The sequence below is a fragment of the Gopherus flavomarginatus genome, chromosome 8, assembly GCF_025201925.1.
Source record: "Gopherus flavomarginatus isolate rGopFla2 chromosome 8, rGopFla2.mat.asm, whole genome shotgun sequence".
Lineage (NCBI taxonomy): Eukaryota > Metazoa > Chordata > Testudines > Testudinidae > Gopherus > Gopherus flavomarginatus.
This window is the reverse complement of record NC_066624.1, coordinates 112,835,555-112,856,777: the sequence shown is the minus strand read 5'-3', so window position 1 is coordinate 112,856,777 and position 21,223 is coordinate 112,835,555. Positions and strand designations below refer to the sequence as shown.

At 49.5% G+C, this 21,223-nt stretch overlaps 1 protein-coding gene and 1 long non-coding RNA gene across 2 annotated transcripts in view; both read right to left on the bottom strand.

Annotated features, from left to right (window-relative positions):
* LOC127056661 (zonadhesin-like) overlaps positions 1-21,223 on the bottom strand; it is a 75,002-nt gene that overhangs the window by 33,876 nt on the left and 19,903 nt on the right. The window contains exon 10 of the mRNA XM_050964767.1: positions 1,552-1,696. Within this exon, the coding sequence (XP_050820724.1) occupies positions 1,552-1,696 (145 nt within the window). The remainder of the gene's footprint in view (positions 1-1,551; positions 1,697-21,223) is intronic.
* LOC127056690 (uncharacterized) lies at positions 17,808-20,547 on the bottom strand. The gene is made up of 4 exons (XR_007775873.1): positions 20,486-20,547; positions 19,730-19,780; positions 19,089-19,139; positions 17,808-17,828 (listed from the first exon to the last, which is right to left on the bottom strand). It is a non-coding gene; the product is annotated as an uncharacterized LOC127056690 (long non-coding RNA).

The following is a 21,223-nucleotide window of genomic DNA, read 5'->3' as shown; positions in this document are numbered from 1 at the left end:
TAGAGCTACCAGTTGGACTGGCCGTCCTAAAACGGGAATGTGGAGTTTTCAAATGGTTATACTGGTCTACACGTAATCTGCATTCTGGTACCAATTTCTCACCCCACATGTGAATGGGAAGGAGATTTGTCCAATACGGAGGAACCACGTTACCTGTCTGACAGGGCTCTACTGTAGTTGGAGTTGCAGTGGTCGAGGATTTTCCTGGAAAAATATACAAAGGAAATAACATTAAGAGGTTGGTCATTGTGTTCTGTGCAGAGTAGAATAGGAAAACTCTAGTACAGTTTTCTATTAGACTGGAATATATCATGTGTGAGAAATGTGATTCTAGAAACACAGAGCACATGGCATCTATCAAAACAGCAACAGCTCTAATAACTCCTCACAATAAACAGATTGAATGTGTCTCTACCCACCCACCCCCAGCCAAGTACTAGTCTGTGAGCAAAGAGAAGGGTTTATTCTCAGCAACAGTCTCCTAGCAGATTTACTTTCTTCTGCTGTGATGCCTATGGTGTGGGGCGGAGTGGTCTCCGAAGGAGGGGATGTTTCTTGCACTGTTGTAGAATCTAACAAGAGATGATCACAGCATTGCTAGTGAGAACCAGGAACCCAGCGTGAGGTTCAGAAAGATACATGGGGAGAACTGGGGACTCTGCTTCGAAATGGACCCTTCATTCTGCATCCCAACTGTTAAGTTATTTGAACCCTCATCTGAAAGCAGTCACCAAGTTCACAGCCCACCAGGAAATGTCAAGGAGATTGAGAAAGCACTGAGAGATCCACGTTACCTGGTGGACTGGTGCCTACTGTAGTTGGACTTGAAGTAATTGGGGCTTCTCCTGGAAAAGATACAAAGAAATTTACTTTGAGAGGCTGGTCATTCTGTTCTATGAAAAGTGCCATACGATAACCCTTGGATAGCTTTTTATTAGACTGCAAATTATCATGTGTGAGAAATGTGATTCTAGAAACACAGAGCACATGACATATACCCAAACATCAACCAGGATCTAGGGACACGTCATCCTCTGAGACGCCTGTTATGTAAAATACCTGCGAACTGGTAGCTGTGCCAGGAAAAAGAGCAACTGTTCCGGCTGCTGGGGGCTCTCTGCACAGTGCAGATGACCTGTGTTTACTCTGCGTGCGAGGACTTTGCAGGAGCAGTTTAGACGCTTAGTATTTTTTAATTTGTTTCACACACACACCCCCATTGGTATTTTCCTAAATCAACCCCTTGGAGTTCAGATTTTTCATTTGTGGCACTGGGTGATTTCGGGCTTGATTCTGCATTCCCTACTCAGGCCAAACTCCAGTGACCCTGCAAGGATCTACACCAGCTCCACTCCCACTGTAGGCGAGGGAGCTCAGTGATTGCAAGAGTGGGGATTTGTCTTTGAATGTCTCTCAGCACTGGCAAGAATCAGCCGTCAGCTCCTTCCTGTGCCATCGCATAAGGGACAAGGTATCTGGAGAAAGCCCTTCTGGACCAGAAAGGTCTAATTACTGAACTCACATCTAGAACTTTTCGCAGGGAGAACTCACCAGGGGAGTAACAACCCAGCACCCCTTCCTGAACACTGCATATCTCCTGCGCTCCACACTCCCAGCCTCTGCACGTGATGTTGTTTGTGCTGTTGCAGGTGCAGCGCTCGATGCACGCGTCGTGGGTGAACCAGCTTTCACCCAGCTGTTGGAGAAAGGAGAAGCACTTGAATATATAATAGTACAGTATAAAGTCTATCGAGTAGTGTCACCCTAGTGCAGTCCTTTTGAAACTGTGAGTCGGGACCCTGTACTGGGTCGCGGAATGTCAGGCACTGAGTCGCAGCAGCTCAGGTCTGCACCGCCACCAGGGCTGTTAAAAGTGCTGTTGATGGTGCTTCCCAGCTAAGGCAGGCTAGTTCCTACGTATTGCGACACTGCACAGTGCCCCCGGAAGCTGGAGGAGCGAGGGCGGGAGCGTTCTATGGGTGAGAGCCACGTAGAACCGCTTGCATGCCTCCACGTATGAGCCAGACATGCTGCTGGCCACTTCTGGGGTGCAGCGCAGTCCATGGTGCCCTGACAGGCATGAAGCCTTCCTCTGCACCCCAGCTGCGCTGCTCACCGGGAGCCGCCGGAGGTGAGCCCATGCCCCAACCCTGCCCCACAACCCTCTGCCCCAAGCAGTGCCCTCTCCCACACCCTGAACCTCTCATTCCTGGTGACACACCTGCACCTCAATCCTCCACCCCAGCCCTGAGCCCCTCCCACACACCAAATCTCTCATCCCCAGCTCCATTGCCTCGTGGGCATCAACAATTTTCTTCAACTGGCTCACCAAAAAAAAAAGCTTGAAAACTACCACCCTAGTGGATAATCAAAGGAGTTGGGAACAGTTAAGTGCCTTTGATGCTGTCTATGCTACAAGCTCCATCCCCAGCGAGACACTGTGGCCCAGAAGGAGGAGGTGTCCGGGATTGGGACACATGAGACTTGTGTTTTATTATCAGCACTGGCCTGCTGGATGAGCCTATGCAAGCCACTTGACTGCTCAGTGCCTCGGTTTCCCCCTCTGTAAACTGGGGATAATGATACCAACCTCCTGGTAAAGTGCTTTGAGATCTGCTCTTGAGAAGAGCTAGGAATGGTTATTATTTACATGAACAATTAGATCCACACAGACCACTGACCTGAGCCCAGATGAAGCTAGTCTCTGTTCATTAATTATGAACAGTTGCAATGACTCTGAAAGAATCTGGGATTGCTGTTTCTGTTTCTAGGTGCTTAGGGTAACTTGCCTGATGATAGTGGTTGTTTCCATCCACACAACCGCAGCTGCTCTCTGGCACACAGATGTCTCCACTCAGAACGTAGCCTTCCTTACAGAAGCAGCCTTCCACTGGTAAGGAGCTGCAAGGGCTAAATGCAGAGGGAATCACGCAGGTGGCAGGACACCTGCTTCCACAGCTCTTGTACTGGCTTCCTTCTGGACAGGAGATTGCTGCAAGTGAGAAGAAAAACCCAGATCACTGAAAGGAAAAGATCCCAGAGCAATTCTCTTGAAACTTCCCGTTTGCTCCAGGAGAGCAATGGCTTGTTACACCACCCTCAAAGCACTGCGGAAGAGGAACGTCCATGCCATCAGGAAATACAGGACGCTCTATTTTTAAAGAAATTCTTGCACTAAGAAAGTTGAATTCCAGAAATCAATAGTTATAAATTACAACACTCACGGCAGAAAGTATTATTTCTCCATTCTCTGCAGATCCCAGCATTTGTGCACGACTCTGCATATGCCTGCAGCCCATTGCATAAGGACACTCTCTGTTCCTCAGTCTGACACATGTCGTAAACACAGTTTTCCAAGAAATTCTCTGGAGCTACTATGGCGTGGCAGTCCTTGAAGATACCTATGTAAGTCAAGAAAGATACAGAATCACAGAAAGATGGAAGACGCCAAGTTCCACCACTAACCATCCCTTGTCATGGCAAGCAGTCAGTGCTCCTGGGCCGGTGTAGGCTGACCACATCTATATATTCAGCCAGACCAAAACCTGGAGCTATATACAGCCGAACACTGATGAGGTCTGGCTCTGGTTGGCTTAGGCCTGTCCCTTCCATTTACAGGGTGAGGACAATGAAACTCAAAGTGGATACACTTGTTCTTCATACACAGCTAGCAACACCCCACTATATCGCTGTCTCTGGAGGAGGGAGTGCCTAGAGCACTTCAGATAGGCCTGTAATAAAGGAGGGGAATGGGGACCACTGCACTATGTCTCTGCTGCAGCAGGGTGAAAGTCAACGGAAGGTCTGCGCAGGTGGGAGCGGCAGAACTAGGCCCTCGAAGTGCAATTCCCAAATAATCTTCACATCCTGGTGCCATCTCAATGCAAGATCCAGTCTGAGCAGGTAACTCAACACAACTCCTGGAGCTTCTAGTGCGGCTTTTAGCATTTGGGGCTGTACACATTTCAAAGGGGACTCAGCGCCGTGGGTCCCAGGGAGCCAGGTCCTGGTGTAGGCAAGTGCATGCTGTAATTTGGAGTGATTTCAATCTGTTTGCCCAAGACTAAGCCACTGCCATAGTACCTGTGGGGTCGGTGATCATGCCACACGCTGTGTTCTTCCTCGCTTCACTCTCCAGCAGGGGGTCACAGTCTGGTACTGGCTGAGGGGAGCATCTGGGCAAGGCAAGGGAAAGAAAATCTTTGATGTTTGTTTCTTTATCTCCCCGGGCCAGATCTGCAAAGGCCGATGCCAAGTCTGCACAGCAGGCACCATTTTATCACAGCCACAGAGCGGAATCCAGGCTCCATGACAGGCTGAGTTCTGCCCCCCACTCCCACAACACAGGAGGGGGCTCCCACTCCTGCACTGGGCACTGTGGGGTGCTCCACAGCTCAGACACAGTTAAGACAGACAAGCTGCTGCAGGAACCAGTGGATCTGTCTGGCTCCTGACTGGGACAGGAGGTGACCTCCCACCAACCAGCAGGTCTTCCGGGATTGGGAGACAGCAGAGCCTGAAGGCAGATGGTAGCAGGCCAGCCACGCACTCCCTGCTTATGGTCAATTGGAGAGGGGGTTCCTGGGTGTACCGGACAGGATGGGAGTTGTGCTCAGCCCTAGTAGGAGACTGGGTCGTGGAGTCATGGATGGGCGCCCCATGGCTGAGTATGCAGCACGCTTTCCTAGAGCTTTTGTAGCAAAGACCAACTGATTAGCTCCCCTCTGTACATACATGGTGTTATTCTCTGCCACTAGCCAGCTCTCTCCAAGCTCAGTGGAATCTCCTGCACTGCTGCCATTCGGCTTTATGTTATCATCCTTTGCATCACCATTGTAATTACCTATAAAAATGAAAAATGTGCAGAATACGTGAAATTCACAACCACAGAATGCACACGGTCATGAGGTTGTCAAAGAGATTTTAAGGAACTGGCTAGGGTGTATGTGCACGAGTGCCCTCTGCAAGAAGGAGTAAGAATTCCTCCCTACGCTTCTCAGGTGCCGCGCTGTGAACAGCTGATGAAGATTCCACTTTAAATTAAATGGTAGGGGTCTGTGGTTTTGGGGAAATGGAACTAACCTGCACCCTTACACGCAAACTCTATCATTTCTGAGGCTTAGAAGCCATGTGGGTAACACTCAAGGAAATGTCATCCCACGGGCAACTTCCAGTCCATCCAGATGCAGAGAGAACCAGACACCTCACAACACAACCTGCTCTTGCAATCTAATTCCAGGTGTTGGGTTTAATGTGCAGGTGGCTGGCTGGTGTTGGTGGCCCCTGACCTACAAGAGGTGAGAGTAGATGATGTAGTTTGTCCCTTCTGGTTTCAACTCTAGCACTCCAAGATTCATAGCCCCATATTCATCCCAGAGAAATGTGGATGAGCGTCCGATAAGCATCTGGGCCGCTGGATGGTTATTCCATGTAACGGGGTACACTGGCCCTTTAAGCCTAGAGGCAGTCAGAAGACCCCGTTCCAGGAATACTAGAAGGAACAAAGGCAAAGGAAATGGTCTGAGCCAGAAGAGAGGAAGCAGTCGTAGGGAATGAGCAGTTGGATGGGAAAACCCAGGACACCGCCCCTGTAAGGGCCTGGGCCCAGTAGCCCTGTAGTGCAGGGCGGGGCAGGACTCCTCTCTCTCTCTCCCAGCCAACTGCTCTCTGCTCGCTCCAGAGGGGAGTTTCTCACTCGTCACCCACGTGCGATAACCTGGAGTCTCCTTTGCTGTGTCACTGGATCAGAACTGGGTCTCTTACATGCATCAAATACATGCCTCTGACCTGTGTCTGGCATCTGCTCTATTCTGGCTTGCTGGACTCTCAAGGGCTCGCTGCGGTTTGCCTGCTGCACAGAACCAAACATTTGGTTGCGCTTGACAAAGAATGTCAAATAATTGTGGAGATTCAACATGAAAAACACGTACATTGGGTTATCTAGTCCATCTCCTCGGCTACTTCAGCACTGTTCCCTAGGGGATATTTTCTAATGCTTTGTCTTGCAGCAGACCCACCTCTACTGCAGCTGGATAACAAACAGCAACTCTAAAAAGAAGGCTCAGTGATCAGAGGAGGCGTTCCCTGTGCTCGGACTGTAACTACGACAGTGCGGAGACAGTATGGATCTGCGAGGCCAAGGAACAAGACAGCAGAGCACAAAAGCTCAGGATGGCCGGTAAACAGTGACTTGAAAATCTGTCCTTAGCCACAAGAAGGGCCTTAAAGTTTTATTATCGCTTCCATGTTTAAAGAAAGGAAAAGCATAGATTAGGCCAGATAGTCCCAATCAAAGAGAGACAGACGCGCTGCGATGCAAGTGAGAGAAAAAAGATATGAGGGGACCTTGACCAGAGGCATCCAGGGTAGGACTGGGATAATATTTAGATTGTAGTTTTGAATGTAAGATACCTTTCCTGCTAAAAATGACATCTGCAACTGTCATTTGTGACACTCGAGTTAACTCCTGTATAACCAGAGTTCTTGTAAGTTACGATTGCCAGGTACCCGAACAATGATGGTTCCTTATCTCCAATGCCCGAAATCGCAGCCCATACAAGACAGACTAGATTAATCTGGGATAAACGTAACAGCGTACAAAAAACCCAACCAATCCCCAAACTTCATGATGAATTGAAAAGCTCCAGATCATATGATTGACGGTTCTCAAGAACAGGGATACTCACCACACAGACCACAGAGCTGCCCCTTGTAACAACTGGACACTGAGACCTCCACGTAGTGATTTCCATCAAATCTGACCCAGAGTCCAAAATCAGTTTCCAAGAGCACGTAGGCGCCGCTGATCTGGATCTTGATCTTGTTTTCAATCACCACAGGCAGGTTCCTTCTGGTGCCATTCACCTGTACAACAAGTTGGAAACATCTGGTCATGACTAAGTACCCCCATAATTCCCAGTGAATCCCCCACGAATAGTCTAGCCAACGAGCTCACTGGCAGGACTGTTCTCACTCACACTGGGAATTTGGAGGAAATATGACAGAATGTTCACAGAAAGCAAGTTTCAGCTGCCAATCCTGAGTATTCTCAGTGGAAGCCTACTTCTAAGAAGCCACCCAACCAACGAGAAAACAGAAGCCCACCAGGAGATCTATACGTCTAATCACATGTCTCACTTTTTCAAGGTCTCAGTTTAAGGACGTCAGATGATTAAAATACTCCTTTTAAATCACCTGCCACTTACATTCACTTTCCTGTTCTTCAGCAAGGAAATCTGACTTCCATAGACATCCACGTGCACTGCCTTCACATAGGAAACTTTGGTATTGGAGCCCCTGTGCTCATTGGTGGTGGACACGTCAAAGGGTGGAAGCCCCCTGGAGTCGTTGCAGACTTTGGAGAGGGTGTAAGTGCAGTTTCCCATGAAATGGTGAACTCTGCCGTCAAACGTGTAGTAATGCGGGTCCCCGGAGGCACTGCAGGTGGCACGGCCTTAAAAGGAAGAAATGTGGATGAATCCCATGCAAATCCCTACCCCGTTACTGCAGCGCTGTCACTTGCGCTCCACCAAGCACTTCACGTTGGTGCGCACTTCCTGCTCACGCCACTTGACACCTAACAGGAACAGCATCAACCGGGAACAGAGTGGGGAGGAGCCAGGCTAGGTGCCCCATCCCGAAATGCCCTTGTGCTGTAACGGGAAGTCATCTGCCAGGCTCCCTGGAAACTCAGGGAAGTCATCCTCTCTGATCTGGGTCTTGATCTGATGACGTAGAAACTAGGCTGAAACCTTCCAAACTCATTTTCCCTTGCGATCAGGGACAAGATCTGAACCCTGCACTCACAGCAGGAGTGCGGCTTGGGAAGAAGCCGGGAGTGGTCACTGGCAGGTCACGTTCCTTTCTGTAAATGCAGACTCCAGAGAGGAAGCTCCCATGTAAAACAACCCATTTCACCACTTGAGTAGCTAAGGGACGAACCCAAGGCTCTAATGCAAGTCAGTGGCGTCCCACAGCATAGTAACAGGATGACGAGTCCCCTCTCCTGCTTTTGCCAGAAGAGACCACTTCCTTTACAACCAAGACAGTGATGATTCTAATCCATACGCTCTTCATGTTCCTATGCCACACCCAGTAGTGTGATCTCTGAACACACAGGAAACTGACAATAGCATTGTGGTTGCGTGAAACCCTCTGGAAATACGCTATGGATTTTTCAAACTGTATTACCTAGAAATGTAGAACCCAGAACCAAGCAATCATTTTTAAAAAGAGCACTCTTTGTACAGGTTGAATCACCTAGTCCCAGCTCCAGCACTACGGTTTTGGGTCTAAGTTGGAACCACACCCGGAAGGGACGTAGTAAATGGAAGCGTATAAGATGTGCTTAAATGCCTCTGAGAAGAGTTTGCAAGACTTTGCTTTGTCCGGTCTGACCCTAAACACTAGGGCTGGCCTCAGATTGTCCTCCAGCAAGACTCACAAGCTCAAACAAACCTGGACTACTTCCACATCTGGCTAGAGCTACCAGTTGGACTGGCCGTCCTAAAACGGGAATGTGGAGTTTTCAAATGGTTATACTGGTCTACACGTAATCTGCATTCTGGTACCAATTTCTCACCCCACATGTGAATGGGAAGGAGATTTGTCCAATACGGAGGAACCACGTTACCTGTCTGACAGGGCTCTACTGTAGTTGGAGTTGCAGTGGTCGAGGATTTTCCTGGAAAAATATACAAAGGAAATAACATTAAGAGGTTGGTCATTGTGTTCTGTGCAGAGTAGAATAGGAAAACTCTAGTACAGTTTTCTATTAGACTGGAATATATCATGTGTGAGAAATGTGATTCTAGAAACACAGAGCACATGGCATCTATCAAAACAGCAACAGCTCTAATAACTCCTCACAATAAACAGATTGAATGTGTCTCTACCCACCCACCCCCAGCCAAGTACTAGTCTGTGAGCAAAGAGAAGGGTTTATTCTCAGCAACAGTCTCCTAGCAGATTTACTTTCTTCTGCTGTGATGCCTATGGTGTGGGGCGGAGTGGTCTCCGAAGGAGGGGATGTTTCTTGCACTGTTGTAGAATCTAACAAGAGATGATCACAGCATTGCTAGTGAGAACCAGGAACCCAGCGTGAGGTTCAGAAAGATACATGGGGAGAACTGGGGACTCTTCTTCGAAATGGACCCTTCATTCTGCATCCCAACTGTTAAGTTATTTGAACCCTCATCTGAAAGCAGTCACCAAGTTCACAGCCCACCAGGAAATGTCAAGGAGATTGAGAAAGCACTGAGAGATCCACGTTACCTAGTGGACTGGTGCCTACTGTAGTTGGACTTGAAGTAATTGGGGCTTCTCCTGGAAAAAGATACAAAGAAATTTACTTTGAGAGGCTGGTCATTCTGTTCTATGAAAAGTGCCATACGATAACCCTTGGATAGCTTTTTATTAGACTGCAAATTATCATGTGTGAGAAATGTGATTCTAGAAACACAGAGCACATGACATATACCCAAACATCAACCAGGATCTAGGGACACGTCATCCTCTGAGACGCCTGTTATGTAAAATACCTGCGAACTGGTAGCTGTGCCAGGAAAAAGAGCAACTGTTCCGGCTGCTGGGGGCTCTCTGCACAGTGCAGATGACCTGTGTTTACTCTGCATGCGAGGACTTTGCAGGAGCAGTTTAGACGCTTAGTATTTTTTAATTTGTTTCACACACACCCCCCATTGGTATTTTCCTAAATGAACCCCTTGGAGTTCAGATTTTTCATTTGTGGCACTGGGTGATTTCGGGCTTGATTCTGCATTCCCTACTCAGGCCAAACTCCAGTGACCCTGCAAGGATCTACACCAGCTCCACTCCCACTGTAGGCGAGGGAGCTCAGTGATTGCAAGAGTGGGGATTTGTCTTTGAATGTCTCTCAGCACTGGCAAGAATCAGCCGTCAGCTCCTTCCTGTGCCATCGCATAAGGGACAAGGTATCTGGAGAAAGCCCTTCTGGACCAGAAAGGTCTAATTACTGAACTCACATCTAGAACTTTTCGCAGGGAGAACTCACCAGAGGAGGAACAACCCAGCACCCCTTCCTGAACACTGCATATCTCCTGCGCTCCACACTCCCAGCCTCTGCACGTGATGTTGTTTGTGCTGTTGCAGGTGCAGCGCTCGATGCATGCGTCGTGGGTGAACCAGCTTTCACCCAGCTGTTGGAGAAAGGAGAAGCACTTGAATATATAATAGTACAGTATAAAGTCTATCGAGTAGTGTCACCCTAGTGCAGTCCTTTTGAAACTGTGAGTCGGGACCCTGTACTGGGTCGCGGAATGTCAGGCACTGAGTCGCAGCAGCTCAGGTCTGCACCGCCACCAGGGCTGTTAAAAGTGCTGTTGATGGTGCTTCCCAGCTAAGGCAGGCTAGTTCCTACGTATTCCGACACTGCACAGTGCCCCCGGAAGCTGGGGGAGCGAGGGCGGGAGGGTTCTGTGGGTGAGAGCCACGTAGAACCGCTTGCATGCCTCCACGTATGAGCCAGACATGCTGCTGGCCACTTCTGGGGTGCAGCGCAGTCCATGGTGCCCTGACAGGCATGAAGCCTTCCTCTGCACCCCAGCTGCGCTGCTCACCGGGAGCCGCCGGAGGTGAGCCCGTGCCCCAACCCCGCGCCACAACCCCCTGCCCCAAGCAGAGCCCTCTCCCACACCCTGAACCTCTCATTCCTGGCGACACCCCTGCACCTCAACCCTCCACCCCAGCCCTGAGCCCCTCCCACACACCAAATCTCTCATCCCCAGCTCCATTGCCTCGTGGGCATCAACAATTTTCTTCAACTGGCTCACCAAAAAAAAAAGTTTGAAAACTACTGCCCTACTGGATAATCAAAGGAGTTAGGAACAGTTAAATGCCTTTGATGCTGTCTATGCTACAAGCTCCATCCCCAGCGAGACACTGTGGCCCAGAAGGAGGTGTCCCGGACTGGGACACATGAGACTTGTGTTCTATTCTCAGCACTGGCCTGCTGGATGAGCTTGTGCAAGCCACTTGACTGCTCAGTGCCTCGGTTTCCCCCTATGTAAACTGGGGATAATGATACCAACCTCCTGGTAAAGTGCTTTGAGATCTGCTCTTGAGAAGAGCTAGGAATGGTTATTATTTACATGAACAATTAGATCCACACAGACCACTGACCTGAGCCCAGATGAAGCTAGTCTCTGTTCATTAATTATGAACAGTTGCAATGACCCTGAAAGAATCTGGATTGCTGTTTCTGTTTCTAGGTGCTTAGGGTAACTTGCCTGATGATAGTGGTTGTTTCCATCCACACAACCGCAGCTGCTCTCTGGCACACAGGTGTCTCCACTCAGAACGTAGCCTTCCTTACAGAAACAGCCTTCCACTGGTAAGGAGCTGCAAGGGCTAAATGTAGAGGGAATCACGCAGGTGGCAGGACACCTGCTCCCACAGCTCTTGTACTGGCTTCCTCCTGGACAGGAGATCGCTGCAAGTGATAAGAAAAACCCAGATCACTGAAAGGAAAAGATCCCAGAGCAATTCTCTTGAAACTTCCCCTGTTTCTTCCAGGACAGCAAAGGCTTGTCAGAACACTCTGCATATGGTGACTGCTCTGTGCTGAGGTTTTTCTCCAGGGACAGAGTGGAAACCCTTTGCGCAGGGAATGACAGACAGACAGACAGGCAGACAGACAAATGATGCCTGGTAGGGGACCGGTTGTATCCAGGTATCGGAAATAGGCAACAGGATACAAGTCCAGCCTTTCACCTATTGACGTGGACATCAGCTGAAATGTGGCTCCGGTGGCTTGTCTCTCGCAGTGCACAGCTGGCTGGTGGCCCGTGTATAAGTAGCGTAGGTGAGTCATCAGTGTCCAGTGGCTTTCCACGCTCTGACTCTGGAGATTCCTGTCCTTCTGCTGGGACTCCCTCCCAGTGTCCTCACTTTCCCTGCCCTCCGCACTCCTGGTCTTCCCCTCTTCCTCGCTTCACTGTCCCCTCTCCCTTCCTCCTCTATTTCAGCTAATCCCCTCCCGAAAAACCCAATCAAACAAGCCATACCCGGCAGGCCCATGCTGGTTACAATGCAGATCCCTGCTCGCTCTGCTGGTGTCTTACTCCCTCTCCCACCCTGCGCCAGTCTTGCCTAGACAGAGTGGAATGGGGCTTTGGAGCAGGGGCTGTCCTCTGCTGCCTATACAGTACCCAGAGCAATGGGCCCCCATCTCAGCTGGGGTCCGTAGGTGCTGCTCTAATATACATAACAAATCATACAAACAATTTAGGGGTAAGGAGGAGACTTTAGTGGGGGCAGAATGCCCCAAATCTTCCTATTGCAGAGTTTTTTGCACCTTCCTCTGAAGCAGCTGGTGATGGCCGCTGTCAGAGCCAGGATCCTGAGTTTGCTGGTGCATGGTTCGGTTCCAATAAGGCCCCTAGGTTCCAATAAGGCCCCTACCAGGCCCCTCCAATGGGGACCGCTTAGCACTTCAATAGGATCTCTCCAGAACAGAGCTGATGCACCCCATGCACACAAGGTGGGGGAAGGTCGCCCTGCTGCTTCCTGTGCAGTACCTGTTCTATGGGGGACTGGAGCAACGGTGGCCCTGAATCTCCTATGGCTTACTCCAGCTTTACACTGGAGTACCTCCATGGACTTTTGGGGCTACTTCTGATTCCCACTCATGGAAGTGAGTGGAGACACAGACCCTCCTCCTCTAAACTTCCAGGCTAGTACCTTTCACAAGGACTTAACATTCCTTCTTAACAATTACAAACAGAAGGGACTGTGGTGAGTTTCACTAAAGTCACGGGTACTACAGCTTGCACGGCAGCTCCTCAGACTGTGGACGCTCTATATATAAAGAGAGGATTTCAGCCTCTCAGGCGCTCTGATTTTACCAGCACTAAACTCAGACAAATTAATACTCAGATGCTTTGTGAGGCTAGATCAGATTCAGTCTGAACATTATATCAAACCTGGCAGAAAAATGTGGAAAAATTGGAAAGAGTCCAGGGCAACTGGAGCACAACAAAAATGATTGGAGGGCTGGAGCACATGACTTATGAGGAGAGGCTGAGGGAACTGGGATTGTTTAGTCTGCAGAGGAGAAGAATGAGGGGGATTTGATAGCTGCTTTCAACTATCTGAAGGGGGGTTCCAATGAGGAGGAAGCTGAGCTGTGCTCAGTGGTGGCAGACGACAGAACAAGGAGTAATGGTCTCAAGTTGCACTGGGGGAGTTTTAGGTTGGATATTAGGAAAAACTTTTTCACTAGGAGAGTTGTGAAGCACTGGAATAGGTTACCTAGGGAGGTGGTGGAATCTCCATCCTTATAGGTTTTTAAGGGCCAGCTTGACAAAGCCCTGGCTGGGATGATTTAGTTGGGGATTGGTCCTGCTTTGAGCAGGGGGTTGGACTAGATGACCTCCTGAGGTCCCTTCCAACCCCGATATTCCATGATTCTAGGACCCAGTGTAGAACTGGGCCAGACTCAGGAAAAGAGAAAGGAGAGACCACCTTCAGAGCATTACGGAAGAGGAAAGTCCATGCCATCAGGAAATACAGGAAGCTCTATTTTTAAAGTATCTGAGGGGTAGGCATGTTAGTCTGGATCTGTAAAAGCAGCAACTCTTTGCTGGTCTATTTTTAAAGAAATTCTTGCATTAAAAAAGTTGAATTCCAGAAATTAAAAGATATAAATTACAACACTCACGGCACAAAGTATTATGTCTCCATTCTCTGCAGATCCCAGCATTTGTGCACGACTCTGCATAAGCCTGTAGCCCATTGCATAAGGACACTGTCGTCTCGTTAGCGTGACACATGTCGTAAACACAGTTTTCCAAGAATTTCTCTGGAGCTACTATGGCGTGGCAGTCCTTGAAGATACCTACGTAAGTCAAGAAAGAAACAGAATCACAGAAAGAGAAGATGGACGAAGCTGATCTGAGCTCAAAGAGCAATTCCCAAATAATCTTCACATCCTGGTGCCATCTCAATGCAAGATCCAGTCTGAGCAGGTAACTCAACATAACTCCTGGAGCTTCTAGTGCAGCTTTTAGCATTAGGGGCTGTAAACATTTCAAAGGGGACTCAGTGCTGTGGGCCCCAGGGAGCCAGGTCCAGGTGTAGGCAAGTGCATGCTGTAATTTGCAGTGACTTCAATCCATTTGCTCAGGACTAAGCCACTGCCATAGTACCTGTGGGGTCGGTGATCATGCCACAGGCTGTGTTCTTCCTCGCTTCACTCTCCAGCAGGGGGTCACAGACTAGTACTTCATCAGGGGAGCATCTGGCAAGAGATAAAGAAACATACATCAAAAGATTTTCTATTTCCTCAGGCCAGATCTGCAAAGGACGATGCCAAGTCTGCACAGCAGGCACCATTTTACTACAGCCACAGAGCAGAATCCAGACTCCCTGACAGGCTGAGTTCTGCCCTCCACTCCCACAACACAGGAGGGGGCTCCCACATCTGCACTGGGCACTTTCGGCTGTTCCACAGCTCAGATGGAGTTGAATTAGGGGTGGACAGGGCCAGCGCTTCCATTTAGGAGGCCTAGGCAATCGCCTAGGGCACCAGAATTATTGGTGGGTGGCATTTTGCCGGAGGGGGCGGCAGGTGCCTCCGGTGGGGCTGCCGCTGTGGTGCCTGCGGACGGTCGGCTACTCCCGCGGCTCCGGTGGACCTCCCGCAGGCACCACTGCGGCAGATCCACCGGAGCTGCGGGACCAGGGCGCGGGACGGCGAAATTGCCATGCGCCTAGGGTGTTAAAAGCCCTAGCGCCGGTTCTGGGGCTGGAACAAGCTGCTGCAGGAACCAGTGGATCTCTCTGGCTCCTGAGTGGGACAGCAGGTGACCTCCCACACACCAGCAGGTCTTCCTGGACTGGGAGACAGCAGAGCCTGAAGGCAGATGGTAGCAGGCCAGCCACTCACTCCCTGCTTATGGTCAATTGGAGAGGGGGTTCCTGGGTGTACCGGACAGGATGGGAGTTGTGCTCAGCCCTAGTAGGAGACTGGGTGGTGGAGTCATGGATGGGTGCCCCGTGGCTGAGTATGCAGCACGCTTTCCTAGAGCTTTTGTAGCAAAGACCAACTGATTAGCTCCCCTCTGTACATACATGGTGTTATTCTCTGCCACTAGCCAGCTCTCTCCAAGCTCAGTGGAATCTCCTGCACTGCTGCCATTCGGCTTTATGTTATCATCCTTTGCATCACCATTGTAATTACCTATAAAAATGAAAAATGTGCAGAATACGTGAAATTCACAACCACAGAATGCACACGGTCATGAGGTTGTCAAAGAGATTTTAAGGAACTGGCTAGGGTGTATGTGCACGAGTGCCCTCTGCAAGAAGGAGTAAGAATTACTCCCTACGCTTCTCAGGTGCCGCGCTGTGAACAGCTGATGAAGATTCCACTTTAGATTAAATGGTAGGGGTCTGTGGTTTTGGGGAAATGGAACTAACCTGCACCCTTACACGCAAACTCTATCATTTCTGAGGCTTAGAAGCCATGTGGGTAACACTCAAGGAAATGTCATCCCACGGGCAACTTCCAGTCCATCCAGATGCAGGGAGAACCAGACACCTCACAACACAACCTGCTCTTGCAATCTAATTCCAGGTGTTGGGTTTAATGTGCAGGTGGCTGGGTGGTGTTGGTGGCCCCTGACCTACAAGAGGTGAGAGTAGATGATGTAGTTTGTCCCTTCTGGCTTCAACTCTAGCACTCCAAGATTCATAGCCCCATTTTCATCCCAGAGAAATGTGGATGAGCGTCCGATAAGCATCTGGGCCGCTGGATGGTTATTCCATGTGACGGGGTACACTGGCCCTTTAAGCCTAGCGGCAATCAGAAGACCCCGTTCCAGGAATACTAGAAGGAACAAAGGCAAAGGAAATGGTCTGAGCCAGAAGAGAGGAAGCGTTCGTAGGGAATGAACAGTTGGATGGGAAAACCCAGGACACCGCCCCTGTAAGGGCCCGGGCCCAGTAGCCCTGTAGTGCAGGGCGGGGCAGGACTCCTCTCTCTCTCTCCCAGCCAACTGCTCTCTGCTCGCTCCAGAGGGGAGTTTCTCACTCGTCACCCACGTGCGATAACCTGGAGTCTCCTTTGCTGTGTCACTGGATCAGAACTGGGTCTCTTACATGCATCAAATACATGCTTCTGACCTGTGTCTGGCATCTGCTCTATTCTGGCTTGCTGGACTCTCAAGGGCTCGCTGCGGTTTGCCTGCTGCACAGAACCAAACATTTGGTTGCGCTTGACAAAGAATGTCAAATAATTGTGGAGATTCAACATGAAAAACACGTACATTGGGTTATCTAGTCCATCTCCTCGGCTACTTCAGCACTGTTCCCTAGGGGATATTTTCTAATGCTTTGTCTTGCAGCAGACCCACCTCTACTGCAGCTGGATAACAAACAGCAACTCTAAAAAGAAGGCTCAGTGATCAGAGGAGCCATTCCCTGTGCTCGGACTGTAACTACGACAGTGCGGAGACAGTATGGATCTGCGAGGCCAAGGAACAAGACAGCAGAGCACAAAAGCTCAGGATGGCCGGTAAACAGTGACTTGAAAATCTGTCCTTAGCCACAAGAAGGGCCTTAAAGTTTTATTATCGCTTCCATGTTTAAAGAAAGGAAAAGCATAGATTAGGCCAGATAGTCCCAATCAAAGAGAGAGACAGACGCGCTGCGATGCAAGTGAGAGAAAAAAGATATGAGGGGACCTTGACCAGAGGCATCCAGGGTAGGACTGGGATAATATTTAGATTGTAGCTTTGAATGTAAGATACCTCTCCTGCTAAGAATGACATCTGCAATTGTCATTTGTGACACTCGAGTTAACTCCTGTATAACCAGAGTTCTTGTAAGTTACGATTGCCAGGTACCCGAACAATGATGGTTCCTTATCTCCAATGCCCGAAATCGCAGCCCATACAAGACAGACTAGATTACTCTGGGATAAACTTAACAGCGTACAAATAAAACCCAACCAATCCCCAAACTTCATGATGAATTGAAAAGCTCCAGATCATATGATTGACGTTCTCAAGAACAGGGATACTCACCACACAGACCACAGAGCTGCCCCTTGTAACAACTGGACACTGAGACTTCCACGTAGTGATTTCCATCAAATCTGACCCAGAGTCCAAAATCAGTTTCCAAGAGCACGTAGGCGCCGCTGATCTGGGCCTTGATCTTGTTTTCAATCACCACAGGCAGGTTCCTTCTGGTGCCATTCACCTGTACAACAAGTTGGAAACATCTGGTCATGACTAAGTACCCCCATAATTCCCAGTGAATCCCCCACGAATAGTCTAGCCAACGAGCTCACTGGCAGGACTGTTCTCACTCACACTGGGAATTTGGAGGAAATATGACAGAATGTTCACAGAAAGCAAGTTTCAGCTGCCAATCCTGAGTATTCTCAGTGGAAGCCTACTTCTAAGAAGCCACCCAACCAACGAGAAAACAGAAGCCCACCAGGAGATCTATACGTCTAATCATGTCTCATTTTTTCCAGGTCTCAGTTGAAGGACGTCAGATGATTAAAATACTCCTTTTAAATCACCTGCCACTTACATTCACTTTCCTGTTCTTCAGCAAGGAAATCTGACTTCCATAGACATCCACGTGCACTGCCGTCACATAGGAAACTTTGGTATTGGAGCCCCTGTGCTCATTGGTGGTGGACACGTCAAAGGGTGGAAGCCCCCTGGAGTTGTTGCAGACTTTGGAGAGGGTGTAAGTGCAGTTTCCCATGAAATGGTGAACTCTGCCGTCAAACGTGTAGTAATGCGGGTCCCCAGAGGCACTGCAGGTGGCACGGCCTTAAAAGGAAGAAATGTGGATGAATCCCATGCAAATCCCTACCCCGTTACTGCAGCGCTGTCACTTGCGCTCCACCAAGCTCTTCACGTTGGTGCGCACTTCCTGCTCACGCCACTTGACAGCTAACAGGAACAGCATCAACCGGGAACAGAGTGGTGAGGAGCCAGGCTAGGTGCCCATCCCGAAATGCCCTTGTGCTGTAACGGGAAGTCATCTGCCAGGCTCCCTGGAAACTCAGGGAAGTCATCCTCTCTGATTTGGGTCTTGATCTGATGACGTGGAAACTAGGCTGAGACCTTCCAAACTCATTTTCCCTTGCGATCAGGGACAAGATCTGAACCCTGCACTCACAGCAGGAGTGCGGCTTGGGAAGAAGCCGGGAGTGGTCACTGGCAGGTCACGTTCCTTTCTGTAAATGCAGACTCCAGAGAGGAAGCTCCCATGTAAAACAACCCATTTCACCACTTGAGTAGCTAAGGGACGAACCCAAGGCTCTACTGCAAGTCAGTGGCGTCCCACAGCATAGTAACAGGATGACAAGTCCCGTATCCTGCTTTTGCCAGAAGAGACCACTTCCTTTACAACCAAGACAGTGATGATTCTAATCCATACGCTCTTCATGTTCCTATGCCACACCCAGCAGTGTGATCTCTGAACACACAGGAAACTGACAATAGCATTGTGGTTGCATGAAACCCTCTGGAAATACGCTATGGATTTTTCAAACTGTATTACCTAGAAATGTAGAACCCAGAACCAAGCAATCATTTTTAAAAAGAGCACTCTTTGTACAGGTTGAATCACCTAGTCCCAGCTCCAGCACTACGGTTTTGGGTCTAAGTTGGAACCACACCCGGAAGGGACGTAGTAAATGGAAGCGTATAAGATGTGCTTAAATGCCTCTGAGAAGAGTTTGCAAGACTTTGCTTTGTCCGATCTGACCCCAAACACTAGGGCTGGCCCCAGATTGTCCTCCAGCAAGACTCACAAGCTCAAACAAACCTGGACTACTTCCACATCTGGCTAGAGCTACCAGTTGCTTTACCATGTGTAAGGGGGAAAGGATTTGGGTAGCACCGATGGAATAACACTACCCGAGGGACGGGTCTGCATTACAGTTTGACTGGCCTTCCTAAAACGGGAATGTGGAGTTTTCAAATGGTTATACTGGTCTACACGTAATCTGCATTCTGGTACCAATTTCTCACCCCACATGTGAATGGGAAGAAGATTTGTCCAATACGGAGGAACCACGTTACCTGTCTGACAGGGCTCTACTGTAGTTGGAGTTGCAGTGGTCGAGGATTTTCCTGGCAAAATATACAAAGGAAATAACATTAAGAGGTTGGTCATTGTGTTCTGTGCAGAGTAGAATAGGAAAACTCTAGTACAGTTTTCTATTAGACTGGAATATATCATGTGTGAGAAATGTGATTCTAGAAACACAGAGCACATGGCATCTATCAAAACAGCAACAGCTCTAATAACTCCTCACAATAAACAGATTGAATGTGTCTCTACCCACCCACCCCCAGCCAAGTACTAGTCTGTGAGCAAAGAGAAGGGTTTATTCTCAGCAACAGTCTCCTAGCAGATTTACTTTCTTCTGCTGTGATGCCTATGGTGTGGGGCGGAGTGGTCTCCGAAGGAGGGGATGTTTCTTGCACTGTTGTAGAATCTAACAAGAGATGATCACAGCATTGCTAGTGAGAACCAGGAACCCAGCGTGAGGTTCAGAAAGATACATGGGGAGAACTGGGGACTCTTCTTCGAAATGGACCCTTCATTCTGCATCCCAACTGTTCAGTTATTTGAACCCTCATCTGAAAGCAGTCACCAAGTTCACAGCCCACCAGGAAATGTCAAGGAGATTGAGAAAGCACTGAGAGATCCACGTTACCTGGTGGACTGGTGCCTACTGTAGTTGGACTTGAAGTAATTGGGGCTTCTCCTGGAAAAAGATACAAAGAAATTTACTTTGAGAGGCTGGTCATTCTGTTCTATGAAAAGTGCCATACGATAACCCTTGGATAGCTTTTTATTAGACTGCAAATTATCATGTGTGAGAAATGTGATTCTAGAAACACAGAGCACATGACATATACCCAAACATCAACCAGGATCTAGGGACACATCATCCTCTGAGACGCCTGTTATGTAAAATACCTGCGAACTGGTAGCTGTGCCAGGAAAAAGAGCAACTGTTCCGGCTGCTGGGGGCTCTCTGCACAGTGCAGATGACCTGTGTTTACTCTGCGTGCGAGGACTTTGCAGGAGCAGTTTAGACGCTTAGTATTTTTTAATTTGTTTCACACACACCCCCATTGGTATTTTCCTAAATCAACCCCTTGGAGTTCAGATTTTTCATTTGTGGCACTGGGTGATTTCGGGCTTGATTCTGCATTCCCTACTCAGGCCAAACTCCAGTGACCCTGCAAGGATCTACACCAGCTCCACTCCCACTGTAGGCGAGGGAGCTCAGTGATTGCAAGAGTGGGGATTTGTCTTTGAATGTCTCTCAGCACTGGCAAGAATCAGCCGTCAGCTCCTTCCTGTGCCATCGCATAAGGGACAAGGTATCTGGAGAAAGCCCTTCTGGACCAGAAAGGTCTAATTACTGAACTCACATCTAGAACTTTTCGCAGGGAGAACTCACCAGAGGAGGAACAACCCAGCACCCCTTCCTGAACACTGCATATCTCCTGCGCTCCACACTCCCAGCCTCTGCACGTGATGTTGTTTGTGCTGTTGCAGGTGCAGCGCTCGATGCATGCGTCGTGGGTGAACCAGCTTTCACCCAGCTGTTGGAGAAAGGAGAAGCACTTGAATATATAATAGTACAGTATAAAGTCTATCGAGTAGTGTCACCCTAGTGCAGTCCTTTTGAAACTGTGAGTCGGGACCCTGTACTGGGTCGCGGAATGTCAGGCACTGAGTCGCAGCAGCTCAGGTCTGCACCGCCACCAGGGCTGTTAAAAGTGCTGTTGATGGTGCTTCCCAGCTAAGGCAGGCTAGTTCCTACGTATTCCGACACTGCACAGTGCCCCCGGAAGCTGGGGGAGCGAGGGCGGGAGGGTTCTGTGGGTGAGAGCCACGTAGAACCGCTTGCATGCCTCCACGTATGAGCCAGACATGCTGCTGGCCACTTCTGGGGTGCAGCGCAGTCCATGGTGCCCTGACAGGCATGAAGCCTTCCTCTGCACCCCAGCTGCGCTGCTCACCGGGAGCCGCCGGAGGTGAGCCCGTGCCCCAACCCCGCGCCACAACCCCCTGCCCCAAGCAGAGCCCTCTCCCACACCCTGAACCTCTCATTCCTGGCGACACCCCTGCACCTCAACCCTCCACCCCAGCCCTGAGCCCCTCCCACACACCAAATCTCTCATCCCCAGCTCCA